This window comes from Phoca vitulina, unplaced genomic scaffold, assembly GCF_004348235.1.
Source record: "Phoca vitulina isolate PV1807 unplaced genomic scaffold, GSC_HSeal_1.0 scaffold10, whole genome shotgun sequence".
NCBI classification, from domain to species: Eukaryota; Metazoa; Chordata; class Mammalia; order Carnivora; family Phocidae; genus Phoca; species Phoca vitulina.
In genome coordinates, this window is record NW_022589713.1 from 25,859,226 (window position 1) to 25,875,833 (window position 16,608).

The 16,608-nt window shown below is 40.7% G+C and overlaps 1 protein-coding gene across 1 annotated transcript in view; it reads right to left on the bottom strand.

Moving 5' to 3' along the window:
* COL6A5 (collagen type VI alpha 5 chain) overlaps window positions 1-9,421 on the bottom strand; it is an 88,472-nt gene extending 79,051 nt beyond the window's left edge. Inside the window, exons 1-3 of the mRNA XM_032409212.1 lie at window positions 9,355-9,421; window positions 7,492-8,091; window positions 1,696-2,328 (exon numbers count right to left, since the gene is read on the bottom strand). Of these exons, the coding sequence (XP_032265103.1) occupies window positions 1,696-2,328; window positions 7,492-8,091; window positions 9,355-9,421 (1,300 nt within the window). The remainder of the gene's footprint in view (window positions 1-1,695; window positions 2,329-7,491; window positions 8,092-9,354) is intronic.
* Between the last annotated feature and the right edge of the window lie 7,187 nt (window positions 9,422-16,608).

The window sequence follows — 16,608 nt, forward strand, 5'->3', positions numbered from 1 at the left end:
TAAAACTATAGCAGATTCACAGTGCATCTTAACTAGGATATCTTCACTAGAATGATGGAAGACAAACATAATAGAAAAGATCAAGAAGTGCAAAAATACTCATGTGCATAAAGATATAGGTGCAAGGATGATATTATCCAAGACATTTAGAAGGGAAAAATATGTGTAACGACCTATGTATCCAACAGTTTAGGATATGCTAAACAAATTATATTCCATTCATACCATGGAATTTTATTGCCAACTTAAAAAGAATGTTGCAAAATAATATTTAAGGAAATGGATGAAAGTTCATGATACAAGGTTGACAGAAAAGTGGGTAAGGACGATAATACTGGTTATCCCCAATATTATTGTCTCCTACAATACACTAATTAAACCCCCAGTTTTTACCAAGATACTGGCAGCCCTAAATAAAGACTACATTTTCCAGCTCCCATTTTTACAAAGGTGTGACATGTGACTAAGTTCTGGCCACTGGGATGTAAACAGAAATGATATGTGTAATTTCTGGGACTATCTTTGAAGAAAAAGGTGGAAGCCTGCCTACTTCCTTCTTTTTTTATCATTCTTGCTTGTTGCATATGAATGTGATGCTGGGAGCAATTATCTTGGACTATGATCCTGGGAATAAAAACCACAAATGGCAAAAAAATAATGTAGCAAGAGACTTGACACTGGTCCACCACACCAGCTCTGTCTACCTTAGGACTTACTTGTGAAACAGAAAGAATAGTTTCATCCTCATGGTTAACTGCTGTTTTTATTTCTATTGGTCACACCCAAATGTAATTGTAACTGATACAAATTACCCAACTATATATTCCTGCACTGTATGATACAATAGCCATCAGCTACATGTGGCTATCAAAACTAAACTGAATTAAAATTAAATTTAAAATTCAGAAAAATTAAATAAAATTCAGATCCTCAGTTACACTAGTCACATTTCAAGTGCTCAATAGTCACATGTGGCTAGTGACTGCCTTACTGGACAGCGCCGATGGAGAACATTTAATCACAGAAAGTTCTGTTGGACAGAACTAAGACGTCCAATGCTATACCATCTTTTAAAAATGTGTATGTGGGCACCTGGGTGGCTCAGCAGGTTAAGCTTTCAACTCCTGATTTCAGCTCAGGCCATGAGCTCAGGGTCATGAGACCGAACCTTGAGTCAGGCTCCACATTGGATGTGGAGCCTGCTTACGATTCTCTTTTGCCCTGTCCCTCTGTCCCTCCCCACTCCTAAGTAAATAAATAAATAAAAATAAAATGTGTGTGTGTGTGTGTGTGTGTGTGTACATAAGTAATAGGGAGAGAGAAGAAACCAAAAGACATGAGAAATAAATGTTAAAAATGGTTTTATCTGAAAGACAGGATTATAAATGATTTTATTTTCTTCACGTTCATCAATATTATTAAACTATTTTATAATTAACACATATTACTTTTTTACATTTTATTGAGGTACGATTTACACACTAAAAAATTCACCCTTTGTAATCATTTGATGATTTTTAGTAAATTTATAAAGTTCTGCAACCAAAACCAAAATCTAGTCTTAGACTATTTCCCTAACTACCAAAGTTCCCTCATGCATTACAGTCAGTCCTCACTCCTGCCCCTACTCTAGGCCACTACTCATATTACTTTTATAATAAGAAAAGGTTTTTTTGTTTTTTTTTTTAAACATACCTGTTCTGTCAAGGTCCATTTGCTCAGCGTGAGTAGAAATTTGGGACCAAATTTCATTGTGGAGCTTTTTCTGGAAGTTTTTACTATAAGCTTCCAAGTCTGCATAGGACTTGAGCATGGAAGCCATTTCTCTCGGAGGGTAAGACACTATTTCTTCTAACTGGGTGTTGTTAGCCCCTTGGATGTTCACACCAAATACAGTCACATCCTGCAGCCGAAGTTGTATTGCGACATCGCGCACTTCATCAGTTGATGGTCTGTGAGTGACCAAGACTGCGATCTGAGGCACTCCCTGGGCCCTTCTGCTGCCACTTGACTCTGAGAAGGCTTCTAGCCTCATCTTCTCAATGGCAGCCCCAGCATTGGATTTCCCAGCCTGGACAAAAAGCTTCTGGATTTGCTCCTGAAATTCATACTGGGTTGTGCTTGAATTTAGAAAGGAAATAGTCTTGGCTCTATCACTGTAACTCATAAGTCCAAGGCGTGTGCAGCTGTACCTCACATCCATGGAGGTGGCAATGTTCCTCAGGAAATTCTGCAGGTTCCTTAAATTTTGTCTGGTGCCAACTGACTCATCCACTAGGAACATGACGTCAGCTAATGAATCTTTCCGACAGGCCACTGGGAAGGGAAATATGGAGAGAAAAAAAAGCATGAGGATTAGTACAAACCACTGGCCCAGAGTGAGGAAGGCACTTTACAGATTGTCAAAAGGCATTAGTGAAAATAGAGGTAGTCATGACAGATGTAGTTAGCACTGTTTTCTTTTAATAAACAACAGATAGAAATTCTGAACAAGACTTACAAGGTCACTGACTTCAGAGTCTTTGCCATAATGTTCCTTTTCTCTGAAAAATGCTTCTTACCAACTTTTCTATCACTCCCCACCACCACCACCATCATGATCTTCATAACCACCATCACCACCAGTATGACAACCCCAGCACCAACCACCACTAACCACTACTACTCTCACCTCCACCACCATCACCACCCACCAATGCCCCCACATCCACTTCTACTATCACCCCAAACATCAACAACCAACCACCACCTATACCTCCACCACCACCATCTCTACCTCTACCTCTACTACTACCAACAACAATTCCCAACCACCATCACTACCACCAACCACCACCATCACCACGACCACCATATCTACCACCATCACCACCTCCATGTCCACTACCACTCTCAAGTGCTAGGCAGGGATGGGTTAACAGAAATATCTTTGACCTCAGGAAGCTCACATTCTATGGGGAGGACAGATAACTAGATTATATTATTTCAGTGCTCACAAGGAACTAAAACAAGTAAGTCAACTGAGTTACTATTCTGGGGAGGTGGGATGAGGACTAACTTACGTGAGATAAAAAGAAGTCAGGGAAGGCCTCTCTAAGAGGATTGCATTTGGGCTGAGGTACAAAGAGAAGGATTCAGCCACGTGTTCTGAAGGAAGAGGAATTCTGGCAGAAGGAACTGGAGGAGGTGGGAACAAGCAAGAAGACCAGAGTGGCTGGTGACAGTGTGTGAGGGGAGCAATGATGGATGAGGCCAGAGAGAAGCAGCTCCTAAGTCACACGATCTTTAAAATATCATCCCAGTTGCTGAGGAGAGATAACAAATTCAGGGATATCCATTAAGAAACAATTGCCCTACGCCTGGGTGGCTCAGTCGGTTAAGCGGCTGCCTTCGGCTCGGGTCATGATCCCAGGGTCCTGGGATCGAGCCCCGCATCGGGCTCCCTGCTCAGCGGGAAGTCTGCTTCTCCCTCTCCCATTCCTCCTGCTTGTGTTCCTGCTCTTGCTATCTCTCTCTCTGTCAAATAAATAAATAAAATCTTAAAAAAAAAAAAAAAAAGAAACAATTGCCCTAGTCCAGGAAAGAGATCATGTTTCTTGGACAAGGATAATAGCAGGTAAGATGAAACAACAGGGTAGTTTTGATACATGAATTAAAGGTAGAACAGAGAGGGGCCTGATGATAAATTGGATGCTAGTGTTAAGAGACAAAGAGGAAGTGGTGAAAAATAGGTTTTTGGCATGAACAACTGAGTGGATATTGGTGGTATCTTTTTCCAAGACAGGGAAGACAGTAGAAAGAACAAGTCGCAAGGGGGATTCAAGAGTTCCATTTCAGTCATGCTAAGTCTGGGATATTATTGAAGATGCCAGGTATGCAATTGGTTGTATAACTCTGGAATTCAGGGAACAGTACACCATATGTACAGAAAACGCCTACTCCAGGCACAGGTGGAGGAATGATATCTGTGGAAAGCTTAGCCAAGAGATAAGCTCAATCTTGCCAACAGCTACCCATTAGGATTATGAGCTCTAGAAACCAGAAGATATGTCTTATTTATCTCTATCCCTCCAGTACCTGGTGCCTAGTGAGAACTCAAATTAAAAATAATTCTCATAAATCTATCAATGTGCTCTGCACCCCCACGCAGTTAGCTAAAACAAACTCCCAGCATGACCTACTCGGGTTAGTATTTATTTGCAAATAGCTATTACTATGAATAACAGTAAATGGTGTGCCAAATGCCATACAAGCCATCTCACCCATAGCAAGGTAGGCACTACTATCCTCACGTTATAGGTAAGGAAACTGAAGCTCAGAGGTTAAATAACTTATTCAAGGCCATTAGCAGCCAAGCCAGAGTCTGAATCTAGACCTCACTGACTCTGAAGTTCTTACTCTTAACCTCTAAAGGCAAGGATAGTATCCCATCAAGCAAAACCTTGTTGTACTATATTGTTGTGAAGTAAATTAGGTGAGAAGCACAATCAGCACACAGAACCCTCTAAGAAGGTGGTAAAATCCTACTGTCCTTCAGAGCACAGACTAAGCAGCCACCTATACAGTTGAAGGATCTCCCAGGTCCCCAGAGTGGAGGGTTACAGGAGGGTTTCTTCTCTGAAAGAAAAAGAACATAAATTATACGAACTTGCTATTTCTCCAAGGCAGCAGGAGTGAGAGATCAGGAGAGTGGAAGGAAAGGGATTTCCTGGTGCCTCAGGAGCAACACTAACTGTGGTAGAACCTTGTAAACACTCAGTAAAACCCATTTCCTCTTCTTGGGCATAGAGCTAGACATGACTTCCCAGCCTCACTTGCAGCTAGGTGTGGCCATGGGACTAAAATCTGGATAATGAAATGTGAGCAAAACTAATGTGTGTCTCTTCCAAGCTTATCCCACAAAACCCTCCCATGAGTGATCTTTCATCTTTTTTCCACACCCACCAGCTGTACAACAATCCCCAGGGCACCTCAGAAGTCACAGTTCCCAGGGCACCTTGGAAGTCATACGTGAAAATAGAAGAGCCACCACCAACCCAAGTATCTGAATAGAGGAGAGACAGCTGGTCACCTTGATCAGCAGCCCTATAATGCTAAAGGGAAATAAACTTCCTATTATTCAGGGAATCTATATGTTATTTATTTATTTTTAAATTTTTTTTAAATTTTATTTTATTATGTTATGTTAGTATCTATATGTTATTAAGGCCTGAACTGGTCCTCCTAAGAAACCAGGCCATAGCTATAGCCATGGAATCAGTAACGGTGGGGCAGAAAGGAAGTTTCAAGGTCATCCCAGCTCCCACCACTTACAAATGAGGATGCTGATGCAAGCCTCAGAGAGATGACATCAATTCCCCAAGTTCACACAGCCAGCTAGTGGCAGTGTCTGGGTCTTCTGACCTTGTGCTCAGAGCACTTTGTACCACACCAGGTGGCTTCCTTGAGTCTTAGAACTAGATAGTACCTGCTCAGAATGGCCCATCATTACCAACTGAGTGCAGAGGCAGCCAAGAAAATCCATTTTGCCAGGAACTCTTTCTACCTTACTCTGGAGAGAATGGTGGGAGCCTCTCCTGAGTATGGCACACTTACTGAGTGCCTCTCTGGAGCTGTGCACTGGCCGGTTCTGCCTGCCTGATCATCAACACTGCATGGGCAGCTTCCGGTCTCAGTTTACCCATTCCTTCCTAATGCTGTCTCGGATCACCTGCCAAGTAAACTATCTGTACTCAAGAGTCTTCTGTTTTGAGGTCTCCATGGAGCACTCACTTAAGACATAATAAAGCATTTTTCACATGAGACATTGTAAGTCATGGGGTGATAAGTATTCCTCCTTTTGGCCTAGGGGATCAAGAAGGCAAGCAGATGAGAAGGAGGTCTTTTACAGTTCTGTGTGAAAAACAGGGATGTCCAGAGGCTGATGGGAAGGCGGATGTGGCACCTGGTGGCTCTGATGGGTGGCTGCTTAGAGATAAAGCCGAGAAACAGCATCCCCCAAGGGAAACCAGCTGCAGTAACTGAAGTAAGGTGTTGCTCTCAAGCAGCTGTGCACACAACAGGCATCCACGTGGATGATGGAGCCTGAGACGAAGGGCCTGTGCTGCCACATGAGAAACTCTTGGTGGCTCTCAGAAAATAAGTTGGGGAAAATTTTATGTTGGGGGATGGGATAGCTAAGGTGCTACATTATACAAGAAAGGGTGCTCAGTCAGTTCAATTTGAGCTATTCATGGGTCTCGTTCATACCCATAAGCTAGTCAGAAATATTTCCAATATTGAATTTGAAGATCCAGTCTACTGTCAAGTATGCTATTATTTAATGGCAGCTCTTAGAAATTGAAAAAAAAATAGCATTATTGCAAGACACATCCTAATATCAAAAATGTCAAAATGTGGGGAGAAAAATGTGTCTTAGATGTAGAAAATACAAGCACAAAATGATTGCATAACTGGGAGGGGGAATGAGTCAAACTCCTGGCTTTAGCAGGTCCTGACACTCATTAGAGAGATTTCATGTGTAGGGAGAAAGAAAGAGTGCAGGAGGGGATAAGCCAACACAGCAGATGGAGGGCTCAAGACCGTAGCCCGCTGTGGCTCTACTGTACAACTGAGGTGTACTCCTCTCTGCCTGGTCTCATCTGAAAGTTATCCTTCCCATGTAGTGTCACTCTGTATTAGCTGACAAGCATTTATGGAGCATTCACCATGGGCCTCACACCAAGCCAGGACTGTGAGGGCCAGAGAACAGACTCGGAACTTCTTTCTTCATCTGTAAGACTTCCATTTATTCGCTCATTAAGAAATAGAATGCTAGGGGACCCTGGGTGGCTCAGTCGTTAAGCGTCTGCCTTTGGCTCAGGTCATGATCCCAGGGGCCTGGGATCAAGTCCCGCACTGGGCTCCCTGCTCCGCAGGAGGCCTGCTTCTCCCTCTCCCACTCCCCCTGCTTGTGTTCCCTCTCTCGCTGTGTCTCTCTCTGTCAAATAAATAAATAAAATCTTTAAAAAAAAAAAAGAAAGAAAGAAATAGAATGCTAGCTCATTGTCAGGCACTGTGTAGGCCTGAAGAATACATAGATACGTGTAAGTGCCCACTTCTGCCCTCAACATGCCACCAGTTCATTGGTGGAGGGGACCAATACAGAAAGGAGTAATCATTCATTCTGGGAGGTGCTTCTGTCACCAAGCATGCACAGGGAACTGTGAGGCACACAGAAGAAATTTGAAAGGAAAGCCTTCCAACGGGATAAGACTATAGGGCTGAGATTTAAATGATGTCAGGAGTCATCCAAGCTGTAAGAAGACAAAGGAGTGCAAGAGGATGCCTGTCAGAGAAAAGACACAAGCAGACACGGCAGTTGGAATTGACAGGAAAGTGTAGAAATGTCCAGGACTTCAGTGTGGCGAATCACCAAAACTAGGATTCAAGCTGCAGAAGATGAGGCTGGAAGGCGCAGAGCTGCCTACGTGGGACCCAGGCCTTCCTTACCTTCTATATCAGGAGGGGCGGCTCCATCCCTGTACTGGGTGGCTTCCTTGATGATCTGTGTCATGTTTTGGGAAAACGCACCGAGGTCCCTGACCGACCGGAGCTTGACATGGAACTGAGCAGTGGCCATGGCCTTCAGTTCCTCCTCAGAAGCATCCTGCAGCCCCACAGAGATGATCCTCACCCCGTCTTCCCGCAGGGCCTTGGAGGCCTCTTCCACGTCATCCTCAGACTCCGCAGAAGCCAGGACCACCAGAATCAGGGGAAACTGCTTCCTGTCCCTCCTGCTGGCCGGTGCAGAGAAGTAGGTCCTGTGGGCCTCCCGGAGAGCGTTGCCGATCCTCAGGGAGCCGCCAATGAAGCTGAAGTTCTTCTTGAGGTGGTTCAGCATGGGGTTCCTGCTCTTGAAGGTGCTCAGCTGGAACTCACTGTGGAGCTGGTTGCTGTACTGGCCCAGGGCCACGCGGTACTTGTGGGCCTCTATGGGCAGACTGTTGATCATTTTGTTGATGAATGCTTTCACAAGCGGGAAGGACTTAGTTCCCAGGTGATCAGAGCTGTCCACCAGAAACATGACATCTGCATACTCAGGGCCTGGCCCTATCAAAATAAAATGACAACAAACCTAAACAAGGTGACTGATTGGTTCAGCCTTTACATTTGAGACCACAATACTCATTTGAGATTATGTCCTCGGTTAAGAGTAACTCAGAATCCCAAGGAAAATGTCTTCTGGAGGTCAAACAGAAGAAACTGTACTGGTTTTTGTGAAAATATCAAACAAGAGGACTTTTGTAAAATGAAGCAATAATTTTTTTCTTTCTCAACTCTATTCCAGAGACTTTTTTTTTCTTTTCTTTTTTTGGTTGTGGAACCCCAAACTCTGATAATATACTAAAGAATAAACAAGAAAGCCCCCCAAGTGGTCTGTGGATTAAGAGTAACTTTTAGAAAAAAAAAAAAAAGGGTAACTTTTAGAAACCATATCAGGTAAGCAGGTGTCGGGTTGGAGAGTTTAGAAGCAGATCTAAGACAGGGACTAGGGGGGCAGGGGCTTCACTGAGGGGAAGCAGGATAAGGGAAGTAGGAGAGGAGCAAAGCACCATATTTGCCTGATCTGAGAGGACTCTGGAGCATGTCACTCTCTGAGGCAAGAGGGCCAGTTTGTTATACTCTTCTCTCAGTCAGTCACTGGCTGCAGACCATCCCTAGGAATTGCAGGGAAGGAGCAGAGGGCTATGGGCACAATCTCCTGCATTAGCTGACTCTAGAAGAGCCAAGAGCAAGTCTCCTGAGAAAGTGGGCCATGTCTGTGAGCTGTTACAGGCAATATTCACAGCAGCTGGGTCCAGAGGTAGGGTGGGGGGCGAGCAGTGTACCAGCCTGACGAAGAGAGTCTGGGCCCAAGGGAGGCACCACCAGCCTCCACTTTAGCAGTGGGCCACCTCCATGCTGGAAATTAGTGATGTGCTAGTAAATGCCTAACAATTGCTCTCTCTCTCTCCAAGTAACTCAGAAGTTTATCAGGAAATCCTAGGATGCAGACTGACCTACAAAACAAATGAGTCGACTCTATTCACAGAGACATGGAACATTGGGACCTAGGCAAATCAATGAATAATTAAAGTTCTTCTAGCCAGGTGTAGCATAATTCATGCTTTTGCCCCTGGCTTTCTATCACCTTTGAGAGATTAAGTTTACTTGACATAGCATGCCTCCAACTACAATTCAATCAATGCTGTCTGCTTTGATTTTTTAAGTAAATAAATAAATCCTTTGTTTCTATGTATTAAAATGAATGTTAGTTAAGGCATAAAAATGTTTCTTTTCCTAAATGATAATAAACATAAAGTATACCGGTACCTGGACTCTGATCTGCCAATGTTTCAGTCCAAAGGATTAAGATGAATAGAATTAGCAGGATCTTCATTTTGTTAATGACGGTTTCTTGCTTTTATTCTGTAAAAAATGTTATGTACAATATGAAAAATCTCATTGTATAACAAAAAATAACTACTGGAGAATCGGGGTTAGAATGCAATTCACTGAACAAGTACCTGTCAAGTAATGCCAGGTGTGTTTAAAATGCTCATGAAGCATTTGGAGTATATACTGTAAACAGAGAATGCTGTTTGCTGAGTCCTCGCCATGGCTTAGATACTTTTCTCAGTGCTTTATGAGTATCATCTAATTTAATCTTCACAACTGTCTTACGGGGAGGGACAAATACACTGGCCATTTGACATATGAGGAACCAGCACAGAGTGGCTTGGTAAGTGGTAGATCCAGGAAGCCAACCCAGACAAGGTGACTGCAGAGTCCAAGCTCTTAACCACCATACATATGTGTCATATGAAATCTGTGTCCTCACAAATCACATATTCTTTACTCTTTTTTTTTTTAGATTTATCTATTTATTTTAGGGGCGGTGGGGAGAGAGGCAGAGGGAAAGAATCTTCAAGCAGACTGCCCGCTGAGCATGGAGCCCAACGCGGGGCTCGATCCCATGACCCATGAGATCATGCCCTGAGCTGAAACCAAGAGTCAGGCTTCACTGACTGAGACACCTAGGTCCCCCTTAACCTTCTATTTTTATGTCGACAATGACTATTGTGTGTGTTCACACCTTGGCTCAAAAAAGCCAACGACTATCCATGTCTCTCTCTCTTTTTTTTTTAAGATTTTATTTATTTATTTGAGAGAGAGAGAGAGATAGAGCACAAACAGAGGGAGAGGCAGAGGGAGAGGGAGAAGCAGACTCCCTGCTGAGCTGGGAACCCAACATGGGGCTTGATCCCAGGATCCTGGGATCATGACCTGAGCTGAAGGCAGACACTTAACCATCTGAGCCACCCAGGCAGCCCCTCATGTCTCTTCCTTCATGAAACCCTTGTGAAAACTGTTCTCACATTTACAGAGATACTCAGTTTTACAAATTACTTAAGCTCTGCGTTTCTCTCCATGCAGCTCACAATCAATCAGAAATCTTCAGGGGACATTACAATCTTTTAGAAAGTCCATCAATTCAGAGTTGTTCTTTATAAAGAGGAAAAGAGATCAAATGACCAATATGCAAAAATAGAGCTGCCTTAAGTGAGATACCAAAGGTATAAGGGCTGGGTTTTCTTCTAGAGTTGACTTTTCCAGCATTTCTTTTGAAATTGATGATTATTAAGGAAGATTGAAAGAATCATTGGAATCTAGATTTAGAAGAGACCCAACAGATCATTTAGACTAAACCCTTATTTTGCTAAGGATGGCTACTAACAAGGCTCCCCAGTAGTTAGTGGCTGAATCATGTCAACAATGACTTTTAAATCTATATTCATCATATTCTAAAATACCATATATTTTACTTATTCATTAATTTTAGTATTGAGATATAATTTGCATACTGTAAGATTTACCCCTTTTAAAGTGTTCAATATGTTTTAGTATATCACAGAATTCGTATCCATCATCACTAATTCCAGAACATTTTCATGACCCCTTCCCACAAGAAACCCCATACCACTTAGTGGTTAATCCCCATCCTCCCCTTCCAACTGACCCTGGCGAACACTGATCTACTTTCTTCTCTATAGATTTGCCTGTTCTGAACATTACTATAAATGCAATCATATAACATATGGACTTTTGTGTTTGGAATTATTCATTAACATAATGTTTTCAAGATTTTTCTATGTTGTGACATGTACTAGTGCTTCATTCTTTTTTATGGCTAATGTTCTATTGTATGGATATACAACATTTTAAAAAATCTATTCTTCTGTTGATGGACACTTGAGTTGTTTCTACTATTATGAATATTGCTGCTATGAATATTTGTGTACAAATTTTTGTGTGGATACATGTTTTCATTTCTTGAGGAAATACTTGGAGTAGATTCCTAGGAGTGGAATTTTTGGTCTTATGGTAACTTTATGTTTAACATTTTGAGAAACTGCCAAACTGTTTTCCTTAGTGGTTGCACCATTTTGCATTCCCACCAGCAATGAATAAAAGTTCCAACTTCTCTACATTGTCACCAACACTTGTTATTTTCTGTCTTTTTTTATTCTAGTGGGTGTAAAAGGGTATCTTACTGTGGTTTTCATTTGCATTTCCCTAATGATGAATGACATTGAGCATCTTTTCAATTACTTATTGGTCATTTGTATACCTTCTTTAGAGAAACACCTATTCAAACACTTGGCCCATTTTTAACTGGGTTATTTCTCTTTTTTTAGTGTGTAATAAGAGCTCATTATATATACTGGATACTAGACAGTTATCAGATATATAATTTGCAAATATGCTCCTCCTACTCTGTGGGTTGTATTTTCACTTTCTTAAGGCTGTCTTTAAGGCACAAGTAATTTTAAATTTGATTAAGTCCAATTTATCTATTTTTTCTTTTGTTGCTAGGGCTTTTGGTGTCATAGCTAAATCACCATTACCTACTCCACAGTCATGAAGATTTACTCTGATGTTTTCTTCTAAGAGTTTTATAGTTTTAGCTTTTACATTTAGGTCTTCAATTCATTTTGAGTTAATTTTGTGGGTGGTATGAGGTAGGGATACAATTCTATTCTTCTTTATATAGATATTCAATTGTCCTAGCACCGTTTGTTGAAAGGACTTTTCTTTTACCATTGAGTTGTCTTGGTATGCACAAAAACAAATTTACCGTAAGTATATGAGTTTATTTTTGGACTCCCAATTCTATTTCATTTATATCTATATGTCTATTCTTATGCCAGTACCACACAGTCTTGACTATTCTACCTTTGTAGGAAGTTTTGAAGTCAGGAAATGTGAGTCCTGTAACTTTGTTCTTTTTCAAGGTTGTTTTGGCTGTTCTGGGCCCCACATATTTCTAAATGACTTTTAGGATTACCTTGTCAATTTATGCAAAAAAGGCAGCTGGAATTTTTATAGAGATTGCCTCCAACGTATAGATAAATTTGTGCAGTGTTATTATTCATTTTTTATTTACTTTTATTTTTTTTATTTTAAAGATTTTATTTATTTATTTGACAGAGAGAGAGACAGCGAGAGAGGGAACACAAGCAGGGGGAGTGGGAGAGGGAGAAGCGGCTTCCCGCCGAGCAGGGAGCCCGATGCGGGGCTCGATCCCAGGACCCTGAGATCATGACCTGAGCCGAAGGCAGTCGCTTAACCAACTGAGCCACCCAGGCGCCCCTTATTATTCATTTTTTAAAAACTTCTTTATTCATTTTAGAGAGAGAGAAAGAGCATGCGAGAGCATGAGCAGGGGGTTGCAAGGCAGAGGGAGAGGGAGAGAGAGAATCTCCAGCAGATGCCCTACTGAGTGCAGAGCCCGGCAAGGGGCTCGATCTCACAACCCTGAGATCATAACCTGAGCCAAAATCAAGTCAGATGCTTAACTGACTGAGCCACCCAGGTGCCCCCAATATTGCCATTTTAATGATGTTAAATATTCCAATCAATTAATATAGATTGTCTATGGAGGAGAGAATTTGTTTTAACTCCTTGCTCCATATTTCAGTAATGTTTTTCAAGAAGAGGAAATTATTAGAAGTCAGGGATAAAAGGAAGGCCTCTCTAAAAAGCCATGCTGATTTAGGAATCAATAAATATTCAGAGTTGTATATATATCCTTCCTCTGGTTGGATGTATATTTGGAAAGTGAGACTGGGCTGCACCCAGCCCAGGGTTAACTGAGTTGCCCTATTCGCCTGTGGGTTCTAGAACCTCAAAGAAGATATCCTGGGTGGCCAACCGTGTGCAGCTCCACTCCAGCCTGCAACCCTTGGCTTGGCTCCACTCTAGTTCCCTCTTCAGCTGAGGTCCCCACTCTGCAGGTCTTGGCACCAAAACGGTGGAGCAGCAGCAAGTGAGGTAGGCAGGCATGTCTTACTCATTTATTTTTATTTCCTTTCTCTCCCTAGAGCTTGCAGTCAAGCTCTAAGAGAATGGGGATTTCTCTCTGTCTTGTTCATCATTATATCTCCAGGTTTTGACACATAGTAGGCACTTAATAAACACTATACATAAATATTGTAACTTTGCATATACACCATTTCACGAATATGTGCATATATCTATAACTTAATTTTGTAGAGGTGGAATTACTAGGTCTAAGGTATGTTTAAGATTTTATGAGTATTGCCAAACTGCCCTCCATTGGGTTACACCAAATAATATTCCAATACCTGTCCCCCCAAACAGCATGTTCCATAATTTTCAATTCACTGTCTTTTTTTCCAACTTGTTGAGATACAATTGACAGATTACATTGAGTAAGTTTAAGATGTACCACTGATTATTTGATAAATGTATACATTACAAAATGATTACCACAGTAAAGTTAGCTAACAAACTTACCTTTGTGTATGTGTGTGTGTGTGAGTGTGTGTGTGTGTGAGTATGTGTGTGTGTATGTGCTAAGAACTTTTAAGATCTATATTCTTGGCAACTTTAAAGTATATAATAAGGTATTATTAACTATAGTAACCATACTGTACTATAGTTAATGTAACTACAGATGTAATCATCCCCTAAACTTATTCACCTTATAACTGGAAGTATGTGTCCTTCGACTGCCTTCACACATTCCTCCCCCCACCCCCCTGAAAACTGCTACTCTACTCTGCTTCTATGAATTTGGTTATTTTAGATTCCACACATAAGTGAGATTGTTCAACATTTGCATTCTCCATCTGACTTATTTCATTGATCATGATGCCCTCAAGATTCATCCATGTTGTTGTAAATAGCAGGATTTCCTTCTTTTATGGCTAAATAATATTCGTGTGTGTGTGTGTGACATTTCTTTATCCATTCATCTGACAATGACAGTTAGGTTGTTTCCATGTCTTGAATACAGTAAACAATGCTGCAATGAACATGAAGATGCAGATACTTCGTCAAAACAGTGATTTTATTTCCTTTGGATATGTACCTAGAGTGGAATTGCTGGATCATATGGTAGTTCTAGTTTTAATTTTTTGAGGCACCTCCATTCTGTCTTCCATAGTGGCTGCACCAATTTACATTCCCACCAACAGTGTATAGCTGTTCTTTTTTTCTCCACATTCTCACCAATATTTGCTATCTTTTGTCTTTTGGGTAATAGCCATTCTAACAAATGTGAGGTGTGGTTTTGATTTGCATTTCCCTGATGATTAGTGATGTTGAGCAACTATTCATGCACCTGTTGGCCATTTGTACATCTTCTTTGGAAGAATGTCTATTCAGGTCCTTTGTCCATTTTTTAACTGGATTATTTGCAAGTTTGTTTTTTAGGGGGAAACTATCAGGTTGTATGAGCACCTTGTATATTCTAGATATTAATTCCTTATCAGATAGGTTTGCAAATAATTTCTCCCATTCCATAGGTTGCCTTTTCATTTTGTTGATCATTTCTTTTGCTGTGCAGAAAAGCTTTTTAGTTTGATGTAGCCCTGCTTGTTTATTTTTGCTTTCATTGCCTGAGCTTTTGGTGTAATATACAAAAAATTGTTGCCAAGACCAGTGTCAAGGAGGTTTTTCCCCTTTGCTCTCTTCTAGAAGTTTTATGATTTGGGGTCTTATATTTTTAAGTCTTTAATCCATTTGGAGTTAATTTTTGTCAGTGGTGTTAAGATAGGGGTCCAGTTTCATTCCTTTGTACACGGCTGTTCTGTTTTCCCAACACCATTTGTTGGGAAGACTATCCTTTTAACCATTGAATATTCTTGCTTCCTTTGTTGTATATTAATTGACCATATGTGAATGAGTTTATTTCCAGGGTCTCTATTCTGTTCCATTGGTCTATGTATCTGTTTTTATGTCAGTACCAGCCTGTTTTGATTACTATAGCTTTCTCATATAGTTTGAAATCAGGAAATATAATACCTTCAGCTTTGTTCTTCTTTCCCAGGATTGTTTTGATTATTTGGGGTTTTTCGTTGTTCCATATGAAGTTTAGGATTGTTTTTTAATATTTCTGTGAAAAATGCCATTGGACTCTTGATAGAGATTGCATTAAATCTGTAGGTGGCTTTGGATAGTATGGATATTTTAATAATAATATGAACACAGATATCTTTCCATTTATTTGTGTCTTCTTCAATTTCTTTCATCAATGTCTTATAGTTTTCAGTGCAAAGATCTTTCACTTCTTTGGTTAAATTTATTCCAAGCATTTTATAGTTTTTGATGCTATTCAAATGGGATTGGTTTTTTTTCTTTTCCTGAGAGTTTATTGTTAGTGTATACAAATGCAACTGATTTTTGTACGTTTATTTTATATCCTGCTGAATTTTTTCATTAGTTCTAAGAGTTTTTTGGTAGTCTTTAGGATTTTCTATATATAAGATTATGTCATATGCAAACAAAGACAATTTTACTTCTTTTCTAATTTGGGTGACTATATTTCTTTTCTTGTCTGATTGCTCTGGCAGTAGGACTTCTAGTACTATGTCTGTTGGTTCACAAACTGGCCCCTGTACACAGAGGGCAAGGAGAAAGTAAAGAAAGAGGCAGACCACTCCAGATTGGTAGGTGGCAATAATAAGCGATGGAATTTACTCATGAGGCTTTTCTTGGGTGGAAGCAAGATAAGTAGATATCCACACCCACCCACCAGAATCTTAAAAGTTTATGTAGAGGCCTTAACTGGGTTCAGTTACATATATTGTCTAGATGGTCTCAACCACACCTTATTCTCTTGAAGTAATATCCTTGGACAATTCCTAATATGGGAATGGTGGGTATAGCATATATACTAGGGACAGGGTAGAGATGAGGAGCTTCTGATTGCCTGGGTCCAGCTTGAGAGTCAACTAGCAGTCATGTCCTCTTGATTACCTACTCCAACAATGTTGAATAGGATGGTAATAGTGGGCCCTCTTGTCTTGTTCCTGATCTTAGAGAAAAAACCTTCAACCTTTCACCATTGAGTATGGTATGTCGTACTTGTCATATATGGCCTTGATTATGTTGATGTATGTTCATTCTACTCAATTTGTTGAGGTGTGTTTTAATCAGAAAAGGATGTAGAATTTTGTCAAGTGCCTTTTCTGTACCTATTGAAATAATCATAACTTTTACCTCTCATTCTATTAATGTGAGACATCACATTTATTGATTTGCATATGTTGAATCATT